Source organism: Chaetomium globosum, genomic scaffold (genome assembly GCF_000143365.1).
Source record: "Chaetomium globosum CBS 148.51 scaffold_2 genomic scaffold, whole genome shotgun sequence".
NCBI lineage: Eukaryota > Fungi > Ascomycota > Sordariomycetes > Sordariales > Chaetomiaceae > Chaetomium > Chaetomium globosum.
Window position 1 is genome coordinate 925,149 of NT_165977.1, and position 15,038 is coordinate 940,186.

The 15,038-nt window shown below is 57.1% G+C and overlaps 3 protein-coding genes across 3 annotated transcripts in view; 2 read left to right on the forward strand and 1 right to left on the reverse strand.

Annotated features, from left to right (window-relative positions):
• Positions 1–1,284, reverse strand: part of CHGG_02422 (uncharacterized protein) — a gene marked incomplete at both ends in the record, with an annotated part of 2,602 nt that extends 1,318 nt beyond the window's left edge. The window contains 3 exons of the mRNA XM_001228937.1: positions 13–356; positions 426–542; positions 623–1,284. Of these exons, the coding sequence (XP_001228938.1) occupies positions 13–356; positions 426–542; positions 623–1,284 (1,123 nt within the window). The remainder of the gene's footprint in view (positions 1–12; positions 357–425; positions 543–622) is intronic.
• A 2,615-nt stretch (positions 1,285–3,899) lies between these two features.
• Positions 3,900–5,443, forward strand: CHGG_02423 (uncharacterized protein; the record flags this gene model as incomplete). The annotated part of the gene is made up of 5 exons (XM_001228938.1): positions 3,900–3,943; positions 4,036–4,589; positions 4,781–4,903; positions 5,197–5,232; positions 5,382–5,443. The coding sequence occupies 5 exons, from the start codon at positions 3,900–3,902 to the stop codon at positions 5,441–5,443; spliced, it is 819 nt and encodes a 272-aa protein (XP_001228939.1).
• A 5,563-nt stretch (positions 5,444–11,006) lies between these two features.
• CHGG_02424 (uncharacterized protein) lies at positions 11,007–14,837 on the forward strand (the record flags this gene model as incomplete). Its single annotated transcript, XM_001228939.1, has 2 exons — positions 11,007–11,081; positions 11,157–14,837. 2 exons carry the CDS (start codon positions 11,007–11,009, stop codon positions 14,835–14,837), a joined length of 3,756 nt encoding a protein of 1,251 aa, XP_001228940.1.
• Positions 14,838–15,038: the final 201 nt, after the last annotated feature.

The following is a 15,038-nucleotide window of genomic DNA, read 5'->3' on the forward strand; positions in this document are numbered from 1 at the left end:
GGTTCGGGTAACCGTATCGGTCGGTGGAGGTGGGTGAAATAGGTGAGAGAATGTCCGGGGTGCTGAGTCCAGCAGACGGGTTGAAACCTATGCTGCCAAACGCCGGGCTGAGGCCGGTCGGCGATAGATGCTCGTCACCCTCATGCCGCCTTACATCCACCATGAGTGGCCGCATCATATGGTCCGCGTACGAAGAACCGCCGAGATCAACTGGCGAGGTAATGGGTGTTCCTAGGCCATGGACAGCGCCATATGGGGAGTGGAGTGCGCTCAGGCTGTCGAAATCTTCCGGGACTGCCCTCATCTTCATCATCCGCTCACGATCGTCGGCGGTCAAACGCTTGATTTTGGCACGGCTAGCTACCAGTTAGTTCGCCGTTTGCTGTGCTCGAGCCCAAGACGGCAACCTCGGATCGGGAACTTACCGGTTCTGGAACCACACCTGCACTTGCCGTGGGCTCAACCCGGGGATTTCTCGCGAGAGCCGTTCGCGGTGAGCGGCATCGGGATGCGGCTGCTTTGCGAATTCGCTCATTAGGAACCTCGTTTGTTGGTGAGTGAGCCTGGGGAGTATTAGCCATTGCTTGCTTTTTCTCTAGTGAACACCTTCGGAGTGACGTACCTGAAGCGCTTCATCTTCCGGCGCTGCGCGGTCCTCTCTGCGGCCGTCTGCGGCTGGGCTTGTGCGTCTCCATCTACCTCGCCTTCAATCATGTCCTCGTCCTCCACCACCTCTTCATCCTCCTCTTTGATGACGGCCTGCCCCTCGTTTCCCGAGTGGCTCGGCGCGGTCTCGGAACCTTGTCCCGCCGAGGATACCGAGCTCAGGGGGTTCGATCCCAAGGACATGCCCCGGGTCTCTGTCGAGGTCGATGACTCTTCGTGTGCCAACTCGGGCGCCTTGGGTGGATACTGGTCTCCTTGGTTTTCTGGTTGCTCTGGGATCGGCGACGGTTGCTTTGGCTGGCGCAGACCGAGAGGGTCGAGGCGATGATCCAAGGGCGAGCCCTCCGGCTTAGGCCCCTCGCTCGGCGAAACCACCGTCCGTGGCTGCGCTTGCGACTCTGCGTTCTCGGTCGAGCCTGTCACATGTTCGTATGGCTGCGAAAAGATGGTGTTGTCGCCTGGTGGAAGAAACGAGTACTGGCCCTGCCAGTCCGACTGCGTCACCGTGTCGAAGTTGTTCGACATGCGTAATTTCTCCGCAGACTTGCGAAAGGCGGTTTCGAACTTGCTTATGGACCAAGAACTCTGCTCCGTAGCGGTGTGCCTGGTAACAAGCATTTGGAATTGTTTGTCGGTGATGGACGAGGGTAAAGGTGTCTCTGGTGGTTATCAAGGAGGGCTGATGGTCGCCCCAGTAACGCAGGTTGATGTCCACGAGGCAGGTGGAAAAGCGAATGACGGGGTGGCGATAGAAGCGAGTGAGTGCTGGAGTTGGTGTACGAAAGGTCAAAAGCCACGGGTGCACATCACCGACAGCAACACCGGGTGGGCGGGTCTGCTACCTCCAAAATCACGGCCTTGGTTGCTGATCTCAGTAGATCTCCACGATCTATGTAGAGGCAGGGGGTCGAAACGTGCTGGGAGTCGACGGCGATCGTTGAAGATTTGTCTATGGCCGGCCTTCCAGGGCCTTTCCGTGGATGAAACTAGACAGCAGCAGCGTCGAATGAAGAGATAAATCCCTCGGGACGATGAGTGTCGTACCAGCAAGACAGGTTCCCGCCAGTTAGGACAAAGATCAGACGAATCCACCAGTGTCGTCGTCCCTAGTCCAGTAGCTTTCGTCCTATGGTAAGCCGGGTTGTTATCGGCCGTGGTCGTCGGTTTGACAGTGAGGATGGTCGATGAACACGCAGGAGAAAAGGTTGACCCTGGCCTGAGGAGCCTGAAGGCAGTAAGATATCTTGGGTGATGTTGGGTGTTTTAGCCAATTCACGGCGGGGCCGGTCTGCTGGTGGATATTCCTCGAGAACGGAATAGATCCGGGAGTTATGGTTCTCGAGGGCTGTCCTTGGTGGTATTAAGGCCCGCTCCCTTGGTCCCCTGTCCCTAAGGTGGGATGGAGGTGGGATCAATACCGGCGGAGAACCCAGTCCACAACGGAGGAGCGCCGAGGCCGCATTCGAAATCAGGCCAGGGTCTGCACGGGCAACCGCAAGAATGGATGGGACTGGCTGACTGGGGGAGCTGGGGGGAGGGGGGGTACCTGGTACCTGACAGCAGACGGGTGCTATAACGGACGGCTTGAAACAGGGGTGTCGTCTGGGGGCGGGTGCCTCGATTAGACAAAAGCCGCGAGCTATGAACTCCGCTATAATAATATCGGGTTTGGCACCGGTGGTCTGCCGGCTGGCTGAGCCACACCATCTAGCGATCGGGGCCACTCCTCTGTGGTCAAGGGCAGAGGCGAGCAGCAGGGCTATAGTGAGAAGCTGCTGGACCACACAAGATCTCGGCTGAATGGCTAATGCTGTGCTCGGGCGTTGATGGAACCAACCGTAAGTCACCGCTGGCACGCAAAGAGGAAGCCGAAAAACGGACGGGAAACGTTGATGGCAAGACCGGTGACAAGCAACGAAAGGCAAGGGTTTGAGGAACAGGACGAAGATGAGGAGTAGCACACACCCAGCAGGCTTGGGCAGGGTGTGAGTTGCGAGGGCGGACTGCGTGTCCGCATGTATGAAGAGACGTAGAAGAGACGAGGGCCTATTTGGCGCAGTGACGCCCACTCATACATCCGATACAGACAGTGAGGCAGGCGAGAGAAATGGTCCATCAAACCACACGCCATACATGAGGAACCCGTGTGGGCGCCGTCCGGGAACAACACAGACTCTCTTGACAGGGGCGCGCCCGCACCGATCTGACAGCCTAACCGCGCAGCCGCCTCGATGCAGCCGCAACTTCTGGGCGGGCAGGAGTGTGGCAAGAAAACAAAAACCCTCAACGAGAGCTTGCAGAGCTGCATGGAGAGGTGGCATGGCATCTCGGCTCGAGCATTGAGGGGTGGCTGATTGGTCCTTGGTCCACATTACATCTGTGTCGACTCCACGGAAAGCATGACCGTTGTTGAGTTCCCAGTCGGCCTTAGCCAATCGCGGACCTTGATCTCCAAGCAAGGTTCGGGGGTGGGTGCGGTGCCTGTTGCTTGGTCTGCGGAGAGGGGAGTGAAGGCAACGTCGACAGGGGTGTGGATGCAGATCGGGCAACAAAATGACAGGAGAGCTGCACAAGCTGGTGCTGACAGTGCGACTAACAGGCGGTCCATGTTTGGCGGCAGTCGTCTCGAAACGGCAACGCTGGCCTGTGATGGTGGTGTTGGAGGTGGGGAGTGCGAGTTTGTGGTGTTTAGCCCTGGCCAGCTTGGACGGAAAAGGACGAGGGAAGATGGAACAGCACGGACGAGCAGATCTCTTCTGTCTTCGCCGCATCTGAACCAAGGAAGTGGCTACGCAGTTGAGGCCTGCTTGAAGTTGTGGTGAGGTTGTGTAGCAACGGCGGCGACGGTGGTATGCAGCCGTGTACTGTGCCGATTAGGAAGGAGGTTAACCGGCTTAGATGTGCTCAGCTCCGAACGGTAGCGCTCAATGCCTGAGGATTTAGCCTGGGGTAGGTAGCCCTGCATCGAGCGATTGTGAACGGCGCCGCCCAAGTTCGAAGAGCGACTCGTCGTGGGAGAGGAGTGACCCAGAAGGCCGATATCCTCCATGTCTGCGGAGTGTGAAGCTCGCAGATTTGGTCTTGGGCGCGGCGAGCGAGACACGCAGACAGACATGTCTAGTTATTTCTAATGGGCCGGCGTAGACGGTGGCGGCAGCCCACTCTCCAGGGTAACTACGAATATGTCTGTCTAGGCTGACGGGTCGCGGCAGTGGTGAGCGGGTTACCCTGACATGGCGCGGCATTTGGGCAAGCTGCGCCGCCGCACCATTCCTGTGTGCGCGCCTTCTCGAAACGAGTGCCGACCCGGCAGGGGAGCGAGGCGTCTGGGGAAGAGCTGTGATGGCATCGCATCTCGTCTGAAAACAGGGGCCTTCGGAGAGGTGGGAAGCAGCGCCGAACAAGCCGCAGGCTGATCTCCACCCAGGCGCCCAAACAGCGGCGAGTACGGATCCCAGTGGGGTTTGGTGCGACGGGGTGGTGGGAAACACAGGAGCACTGCTGTGGTAAGCGGGCCAAGGGCAAGGTGTCGTGCATCGGAAGGGTCGCATTGAGAGAGGGTGGTGGGCGCGACGTGCGTCGCGACAAGCCGGGCCAGGGCGCCCTGGGCTTGAGTGTGGCTCCCAACGGTGGAAGCTTTTCCACGGTTCGATCAATGTGTCTCAAGGTTTTGGGGGAGGGGGTGTGGCTAGCTAACCTCTTAGCGCAGCCGAGATCAGAGACAGTGCATCGTTTGAGCCTTCTTTTCCAACAGGGGTGGCACCGACAGTTTCATCAAGGGGGGGTTCGGTTGGGGGCCAGCAAAGAAGGCGACGACGCGTCCATGAGAAGGCACCGCAGAGTGCACCAGCAGAACAACAACCCACACGACCGGCGCAGCCGCGAGATGCCAGGAGTGACAGGTGGAGAAGCGGCTTGCTGGGGTGAGATCCCGCCCAACCATGCGTGCCCTTCCAGGCGTCTTCCACGGGAGCACACAGAACGCCAGACCAGGCTCCGCTGCCGCTGCTGCATCAGATCGTCGGGCGACGCAACCCGTTTGTTTTCGCTTGTTTTCGCTTGCGACTGCTTTCCTGCCCATGTGGGCTTGTGTGCCCTGGAATCACTTTTGCAGGGTCAATCAGCCCGGTCATCCTCATGTTCGATGCCGTGCCTCAAGCTGGCCCTGGTGATGACGCATCTGAAGCGTGTGTTGGAGCGAAGAAAAGTACTTCGTATACTTCGTACAATTATGTATGTATGTAGGTAGGTATGTACGAAGTATTGCGTAAAAAAGGGAGCCGCGTGGAGGCGCCCGGGAGTCGATCGTTACAAGGCGGGGGACACTGACGGCTAGGCCCGTCACGAAATGATTGCCTGCCGCATGGAAGATGCTGTGTGACCGTGGCTTTCGATGACACATGGTGATGGGCAAACGAATGATGAAAAGACGAGTCTCGGTCACCGACGGCGGTTGCGGACGCGTAGCTCGGTACCTATAACCTAGATGCGCTTATTTGTCAGTAACTATGTGAACAAGAAGAATTTGAGTTTTGTTGGTGTGGGCGCTTGTTCAGATTGCGGCGGGTAAGTGGGGACCTGGCATCGATATCTGAGCTAAGGATTGGAGTCCAGATTGGCATAGAGATCAGTTGGTGACGAAGCTTCAGCTTGTGAGTTGCGCAAAGACGGAAAACATTCCAAATCTGATTTGGTGTAACTAATGTGTAATGCAGAATTCGCTTACTGGGCAGGTCATGGAGCGGGGGAGAAGGAAAGAGCTCTCAACCGATACTGAAAGCGCATTTCAGAATGGAATTTGAGTATTGAACCATGGGAACCTGACAACTCTCGACCCGTCACCTACCTTCTTCATTTCCAAGAAATCCCGCGACTGCCGGTTTCAGCCCGCACAGGCATCATCCCACAAACTACCGGAACCAATTTCCATACTGTAAGGAGGGTCAATGTGGACGGATGTGCTTTGCTTTTTTTTTTTTTTGCCTTAACGAAGAGCGAGAAAAAGGCCCCCCTTTCCCGCAAAACCATGCAGATGCCCCTGTAAAGTGCATTGGAGTGGCTGGCGTATTGCAGCTAACCGTCACCAGCTTAGGAATCGCGTTTCCTGCATCGCACTGTGTTACAACACATGGGCGACCAGTCGACTCGTCTAGAGTATGTGTGCACATACATACAATACAGCAAAATATCCGCGGCAGTAAGAACAACTACCGGACTCTCCCAGGTCTAGGCAAAACCCATCAACGGACATCGCTTTGGGTCGGGATCACATCTTCAAGTTCGGGAGGTGGCCTCGGATGGACGTCAAACAGTTGCGGTCCCGCTCGGCAGGAACTGCCTTTGCACGTGCTGGGGCTGGTGAAATCCAATGCCAGCGATGCCGATTGGATTCCCGTAAGATTCTGGAAGCATGTCCGAATTTGGGATGGCGCGACGGGAAGGCGGATGGTTGGTGGCCGAAACAACGCCATTTCCCTGTGGAACAGCCACTGAGATCTGATCCTGTGCCGGGAATGACCCCTGGCCTATTCCCAAAGCTGCCCTGGTTGCGATGATCATGACAACAAGGGCCGGAGCTTGAGGATGCGAGTTCCGCTTTGAGCTTGACTTCCATCTTGTCGAGCATTTCTTCAGGTTTTGACAAGACGCAGCCGTCCGAGCGAAGCGCAGAAAAAAGGGGTGTCGCGGTTTGAAGCGTCGGTCAGGGTCCAGTAGTCCAGCAATGGCGCTAACTCACCACCCGATCACTTTGGTCTTGCTGATGGGCGATCAGATACCGAAACTCGGCCTCCACATCTCGCCGATGGGACAGACATCCATCAAGTTCTTGTCTCACTCAGCAGGCCTGGTCTTGCAAACGCAGTAAACCACGGCTTTGGCGTGAGGATCCAGATGCAGCTGCAGCTCGTCGGCTTGCCCCCTTTACGTATCAGATTCAACCCGACCATCGACTACACCATCGAGTTCACCTGTTTGGTTAGCACAATACACACCGATTCGACCCGAGTTCGACCACGAACTGCGTGCATTCCCACGAATGAATGCGGGGTATCAAAATGCTCGGCAGCTTGTTTGCGAGTTTGCGGGCCTGAGATCTCGGCACCCGAGGACCCGAAATGCCTCTGCAGAGATCCCGTCCTCTCGGCCCCGGTTCTCGGCACCTCCTTGAATGTATCATGATGGATGAATGAGTGTTGATACGCGTCCTTTCAAAAGGGTCCGCGTGCTGAGTTGTTTGCTCACAGCCGCCAACTTCATCGATCACCCCCGGTAGCCTTGATGCAGTTTCCACTCGGCTTTTGGAAGAGTCCATGGGGGTACAATGCTGTGAGTGATGGCTCCAGTCATAAGGCCCTGGGTGTGCCCTGACTGAATAGGCTATTGTAATCATGATTTCTTGGAATCCGGTTCTTCGCCAGAGACAAGACACGGCACCACCACCACCATGTGTGGCGAGACGGGATTTCAGGCACGAGCAAATCAGAAAAGCCAAGTCGTTCGCGGCTGAAGAAAGAAGAGTGGTCTTCTCGTGCAAGAACTCCCAGAGCCGCTTTCCCGAGTTCTTGCAGCGCCTGACAGTGAACGAAACCCCTGGCACCCAGCTACATGCTCTGGTTGCACCAATACGAGAGTTGCACCGTCATTGTGGTTTCCGAGCTGCGTTAATGGGGGCACAAGCGTAGCAGGTCGGACGAGATCTAGGAGCCCCTGTGATGGGCAGCTGCCCTTGACAATGCACTTTCCCGTCGGGTTCTCCAATCAGCTGATATATCTACCTATTGACTGCGCCAGGCGGTGCTCCGAGACGAGGCTGGAGGAGGAGCAGCGCCCGGATCAGTTCTCAGGGGCCAGAGCATGGTCCACGGCGGGATGCGAACAAACGCACAACCACACCTCCCGCGTACCCCATCCGTCAGAATCTTGACTCATACTCCGACTGCGGTAGTCCAAGCTCGCCCGTGCCTCGTCGCGAGTCTGGCGTAATGTTTTTTGAGGGAGCGCTGCATCAAAAACCTCACATCCTATGATTCCTCCCGTTTGGAGTCAGCTGTGGACCGACTCGGGAGCAGGTCACGGACAATCTGGTTGCTATACTCGGCGCCCTCCCGCATTTTACCACGGTCAAAGACCCATGCGCGCGGTTCACCCCAGGAGGCAAACTCGTCTCTTTCCGCCAAACAAACGTGGGCCTGCTCCCGCTGCCGAGCGAGTAGCTCTATGGGCAGTACGGTGGCGCAAAGCCATATGTTCCTTTGCGGCCAAGTATCTCAAGTCTGAGCGTGTCCGCGTTATTCCATGTTACTGCGGGTCGTCAGGAGGCAAGCTGCCGCCGTATCCTCGATGTGGCGGCACCATCTGAGCTCTGGGGCCAACCAAAACACGCCTCTGTTTCCAATGTGCGACATTGTGTAGGCGCGGTTGGCGGCGTGCAGCTCGCGCGGCGTGGTCGACGAGGCAATGGCCCAGCCACCCAACTCCATCATCTTGCGCTGGAATCCGTGTGCCGTATCCTTCAACGGGGGCTGCAGGGCTGCACAGCTGGGCAACCAACCGCCACACAGCTAAACCAGGATGGCTCAGGGGCGCGCTCCTCGGCCTGGTAAGTTTGTTACTCTTAGGTGCATGATACCACTGAAATGCATGATGTTGAAGTTCCACTGACCACGAGACCGGCCCGGTCAGCACACTAGGCACATATTAATATCAACCCGCGTGGATTGCATGGCGAGAGGTCGGATTGACGGCAATACACCTCGATGCGCCAATTGGGCAGTCGGAAAAGCCGCAGCCCATACGGGCTCTCGGCTCCAAAGGCTGGAGGCAAGACTCGGCGGCGCTGGTCTGGAGCTGGTAGACAGTCGGGCCTTCGTCTCTGAGCATACCTTGTGGTGTAACACTCAGAACAATGCGTGCTCTTCCCCACGCTTCACCACATATGACCTTCCCTTAAGGGTATGGCGGCTTGGTTAGGTGTGTCCGGCCGTTCAGCGAAGAGGGGGATGTTATGTGTTGTGTGATATGGCCTCCACGCCGAAGTCGATCCGGCAAGGAGTTTCTCTAGCATCACACCGGCATCGCCGGCATCACTCCTTTCGGTGGAGCACGCCAGACCCAGTCTGGCCCCGGCCAGGCCTTGACTCCATCGGCCTGCGCGATCGAGACTGCGTGGCGTGAAGCACGACAGAAGTTGCGGACAATCTCCTTTGGTCTGTGGCGACTGATAATTTTCGACGAGGGCCAAGAAATAGGGCGGGCATGGCCGTGATATGGGACTGAACGACGTCTCAATTCTCCGTTTTGATATCCCGCTTGACCGTCCGGTTGGATGCTGGAAACAGATTCCGAACCGCTTCCCAGGTACACGGCTAACTTCTTGGGCTTGCAGCCGCGCGCCATCAGTTATCGGCTGTATTTCGTTGCAGGCACTGCTAGCCGGCTCAAAACCCAGGGGGAATCGCGCTCCTCTGCGCTTCTCAACGAGCCCGCCTCTCAGACAGGCGGCCCCGATGCAAGTCCCTAGCAAGAATACCGCAACCACGTTACGGAAAGTATCGCTAAGGAACGGACAAGCAAGTGTACATCACGATTCATGGCCCACGCCAGGCTCAGATGGCCACATCCTGCCCACAATTCTACAACACGCTGTCAAATACCTGATGCCTGGAATGACCGGAAACATTTCACCCATGAACGCCGCCTTCGCTGTTATATTTTCCGTTATGTATCGAATCGAGGGGCCTCCAGCGGCCGAACGCGAGGGGGCTCTATTCTTGGAGAAGTTTCGATATCGGCATGCCGGCCATGCCGCCGTTCTGGTTTTGGAACATCCCGGCGGATAAAATGGAGACAGAACCGCTGGGTTTTCCAAGTTTCAACTTGGTTCTATTCGTCACAATAGGAACGCTTTCCTCTTGAGGTTCCTCGTTGCTGTCTGGGTTTGTCCGGTCGGCCTTCCCAAGCTGGCGAAACCATTGGCTCAGATCACCACTTCTCGTCACGTCCCAGCACTACCGTTTAACCACGCCGCAGCAGTTGGCGCCAGCGACCCAAGACCCGGGCCCCAGTCTGCGAGCCATGCTGCTGCATGAAGAGGAGATGCCGTCCTGCGTCTTCTCTTCCCCGCATGGGGCCGGGTTTCACGCAGGAACAACATGCGCCTTTCGGCTTCCTTGGACACGCGGGATGTGGCCGGCCGCCCCCAGAAAGCGGGCTGGGGTGTGGCTTAACCCTTTCCGCGTCAGGCGGGCCCATCTCTATCGTCAGCTGATGGTTAGCAGGCCGCGATTCTTGAACGACCTCCCGGTTCAGGAAACAAGCTCCTGCTTCCGTATGCGGGGCAGTATAGCTCGCGGATGCGCACCCGAGCCGCCACCACGCATCAGGCTTGCGGGCATGCCTGCGGCGGAGATGGGCGGCTATGTACCAACAACATCTGCTCCAACTTCCCCTGACTCCACGGCGGCTACTATACCCCTATACCATAGCGGTCCTTCTCGCCATCTTCGTCATCCGTTAGCAAGCTTTCAACCGACGATCTGAGACTGACGGATCGCAAATATGGTTGATGACAGATTCTAGCCGTCCGAGACGCCGAGAGAAACTCAGTGCCGAGCACCAGGCAAGATTTTGCCCCTGCCACCCAAGATCCGTCAAAAATGACCTAGGGCAATCAAAATATATTGCCGGTTCGCACACCCGCGTCAATAATGGAGCACTTGCACAGTAAATAGCCCCCATAGGCCGGCTGCAGACGGATACTTTGGCCGCCTCTCACGCCCTCGATCATGATCTCGCTGTCGGCGCCTGGGTCTCGGCCTCTGTGGCGCAAAGTGTTCGGCCACCCCCCCTCTCCCCCCTTTTGCCCTCCGTCTTTTACCATGCAGCGTTTTCGGACCGGAAAATAAAGCGGGCACGCTCCTGAGGGGGCTCGGAGTAGGTCGTGACGAATAAACATGCCTTGTATGAACCGTGCCGGCTACTCTTTACAAGAGAGGCAAGCCGCTCTGGAGGGAACACACTTAATCCGTACATGTGGTGAGTCTGGCCAGGGGGACCCCTCCAATTAAATACAGTGCGAAACAAACCAAATACGACTAGAAATGCCAAGAAACACACTGTCATACACTGTGGATTTGGGAGCAAGCTCGATGGAACGCGTCGCGCTGATTGATTGATTGATGGATTTCGACGCGTTTGCGCGACCATGCCAAGCAAACGCTTAACCCACTATCATCGGTCAACACTCGTCAACACCACGGCCCGATTGTGAGCTTTTGGACAGTGGGTTGCACATGTTGGAGTCCTCACACTCTATGCGGCCTTTGTGATCTTTGTCCAAAATGGAGGACGTTGGGGTCAATAACGACACGGTGCATCCCGAAGCGCGGGCATACATCACCAGCTTGGTGTCTGCAGTAGGTTGCTACCCATGCTCTAGACTTTTTGAACTTGGAATTGGGACCCCACTGACTCTTTATTTCCTCCTCTAGCTCGGTGGCTACGGCGTCGACGATGATGGTGGCTATACTCTCGGAGACGACGCCCTCGAGGTGCTACGCGACCTTAAGAGATGGGTCCGTTTCTACGACGAAAGAACGAACCGAATGGACGTCGCTCGATGCTTGGCCGAGTCGAATCTTGTCACCTCCGACCTCCTACAAATTATGGCCAAGTGGGTGTCCAATGAAAGCAGTAGCAAGTACATGGAGCGGATTGCCTTTGCCTGCTTGGAGATCATGGTGCCGCTCACCTGGCCCATCGAGCGAGACAGCGAGACCATGACGGTCAACCACCATCGCCACCTGCCCGTCCTACAACTTGCCCAGCTGGGCTACAAACGCGCCATTATAAACTTCGATGTCGCGCCAATCCTCAGCACCGCTGTCAGGATAGCCCTGCCATGCATGGCAATCCCGAACGGTGATCGGTCGTCTCGCGACCAGGCTACCATCAAGCTTATCCTATACTTCTTGCGAAATATTGCCATGATTGCCCCTCCACCGGGCCTCAAGTACGAGGGCGATGAGACCCAAGTCTCCCGGTCGACCCTTATCGACGCGTTTACCTTCCAAGACATTTTTTTGACGATACTCACCATCGCTTCCAACATGGGCGAGGACTTCCGGACCGAGGACGTGATCATTCTGGATATCATTTTCCACATCGTAAAACGGGTCGACTCGAGCAAGCTGTTCGTGAGCGAGAAGCGGCTGCACAAGATAAAGGAGGACGAGCTGACGGCGGCCATGAGGAAGGAGGCGGCCATGCTGAAATCGTACAACAAAAATGCGCCAACTCGACACAGCCGTTTTGGGACAATGATTTGGGTCAAGCGAGAGAGCGGCAAGCTTGCGACAGTTTCGGGCCAGGATGCGTTGCTGGACGCTGCCACGCGCGAGAGGAAGATGGACAGCAACAAAAGCTTTAAGCCGCCTAGGCGTGCCAGGAAAGAGGATATGGAACCCAAGGACCTCGGCCCTCGAGTATCTCTCGATGAGAGAGCCCGCCGGCAACTTCAGTCCTTTGTGTCCGAGTTCCTCGACTCCGGCTTCAACCCGTTATTTTCGCACGTGAGGAGATCACTCGACCGCGAGGCACCGCACGTGCTGCAATCCCACCACAGCCAATTCTTTTATCTAGTAGCATGGTTCCTGGAAGCGGAACGGATGCGCAAAAAGGCGGCAAAGGATTCTAAGAATCAAACCTCAACGGGCGAAGATGTGGGGAGCTTCAACCTGGTTGCCGAGGTGCTCAACCAGGAAATGTTTATCACCATGAGCCGTACCTTGGATCGCGCCTATGGCGACAAAGATTGGCGGCTCTTGACCACAGTCATGCGCTGCTTTACCCAGATTCTCCTAACCATACAAGAAATGGCCAGTTCGGGTAACGAAGAAAACGAGGAGATCGCAGACAATATCCTCAGCCGTCTCTTCTACGAGGAGACAACACACGATCTGATCGCAAATATTGTTCGCACGTATAAAGACCAGGGGTTCGAATACCTTGATGCTTGCACCGAACTCACACATACCTTTGTCCGCATCCTCGAGGCATACTCGAAGGAGAACGTCGACCTGCAAGTCCGTTCCCGGAAGAGGACACGACGGAAGAAGAAGGCGGCCAAAGCTGCGGGAGACCAAGGGGACGACGAAGGCCAAGGCGATGCCGAAGACGACTCGGCAGATGATGAGAGGCAGGCCGAGAAGACAAGCCAAGAGAGGAAGTTCGACTTCAAGCGATTTGCCTTGAGGTTCGCGCCCCAGGGCGTGGTCGATACATTTGTCACCTTCACCAAATACTACCGGGATCTTGACGACTCTCAGCTGAAGCGAGCCCATCGGTACTTCTTTAAGCTTGCCTTCAAGCAAGACATGAGCGTCATGCTGTTCCGCTTGGACATCATCCACCTGTTTTACAACATGATCAAAGGCCCGGAGCCGCTCGACAAGAGCTCGTCCATGTACAAAGAGTGGGAAGATCTCGCGATGCAAACCATACGGAAATGCGTGAAGAAGCTTGAAGAGCGGCCAGCACTGTTTACGGAGTTGTTGTTCTCGAAAATCACCAGCACCGCTCACTATCTCGAATACGGCCACGAGAAGCAGACCATCTCCAACCCCAGGCCGGCCGCCGAGCTCGAGTTCAAACGCGAGGTGGAACGGGAGCAACAGATTGCGATTCTCGTCGGCGTTCTGATCGACAGGAGCCAGACTGATCACTTGGGGTGGATAAAGAAGCAGCTTTCCGATGCAGAGAGCGAGCGGCGAGCGTGGGAAAACGCCGAGAGGGCCCTGGCAGCCGAACGGCCAGACGATGAAGTAATGGCCGGGTCTGCCGAGGCAATCGCCGCCAAAACGCCCGATCACGTCACCATGCGGCCAGACACCGATGCGCGCCGCACAGCCATGTTCAAGAACCCGCACCTCCGCCTCCTCATGAAACTCGTCGGCCTAGAGCGCCTCGCCCCAACTCTCGACGAAACTCCCGACGCAATCTGGATTATCCCGGGCACCCTCACCGCCGACGCCCTCAAGGAAACCATCTCCCTCATCAACAAAGCCGAGTTCACCCCACCAATTTTTGACGACGGCGAACTTGCCGAGGACCAACTCCGCCGCAAAACCGCCCCGCGCAAACGCGCCGCCTACGATGACGACGACAACCTCGACGGCATCAACGACCTCATCAACGACGGCTCCGACGACGACGGCGACGACGGAACAGGCATCCTATTCCCCGCCGGCGGGCCCACCGCGCGCAAACGCACCGCGCAAGACGAGCCCCCCAAGAAACGTCTCCAACGCCGCCGCCGCCGCGGGGGCTCGGACGACCCCGACGCGGACACGGCAGAAACGGACGCGCAGGCGGAGGCTCGCGCCCGCGCCCGCCGCAAGAAGGAGCTCGAGAAGGCGCGCAAGATCAAGTCCGAGATGTATGTCGATCCGCGCGAGGACGATTCGGATTACGAGGGGAATAAGGAGCGCGATCGGCTGTTCTTTGCGCGCGAGGAGGAGCGCCAGGCTGTGAAGGATGCCACGTTTGGGTTGAGTAGTCGGCCGGAGGGGGTCGGGGAAGGGGCGTGGGAGGCGTTGGTGGGCGCGGTGATGGGTGGTGGGGATGGGGATGATGGGGAGGGGGAGGATGCGGTGGTGGGGGAGAGGCCTCCTAAAGTGGGGGGAAGGAAGAGGAAGTCGGGGGTTGCGGACCTGGCTGAGTCGGGTGGGGAGGATAGTGAGGAGGGGGATGAGGATGATGAGAGCAGATCGGAGGAGGATGGGAGTGCGGTGTCGGAGGCGGAGGCGCCTGCTGCGGCGGGGAGAAGGCCGAATAAGAGGAGGAAGCCTGCTCAGAAGAAGAAGAAGAGGGTGGTTGATATCAGCAGCGGCGAGGATGATGATGTGGGTATGGATATGGACGTCGATGTGGACGCGGACGCGGACGCGGACGCCATGGACTTCACGCAGTCTAGCAAGGACGGCGCGGTCACGAATGACACGCCTCTGTCGTCTGATCCCAGTCGGACGACCAAACCAGGCGGTGCTGAGGGGTCTGGAGATAAGGGCGGTGGGGAGGATGAGGATGAGGATATGCCGGTGGCGAAACCGGTTGCTAGGGCTCGGCCAAGGGCGAGGGCGGGGTTCATTGTTGAGAGTAGTGATGAGGAGTAGGTTACTGTTGTTATGTATGGCATGATGGGGGGACGGGATGGGTGAAAGGGCATTGTATCGGCGGGGTTTCAGGCTGTTGTGGATGGGTGGGTATAGCATGGCGTTTGGTAGTCATGGGTGGGTTTGTACACATGGCATTGAGCATCAAGAGACGTTGGGTTAGAATATGAGCTGGTTAGGGAAATTACCCGGTGTAATCCA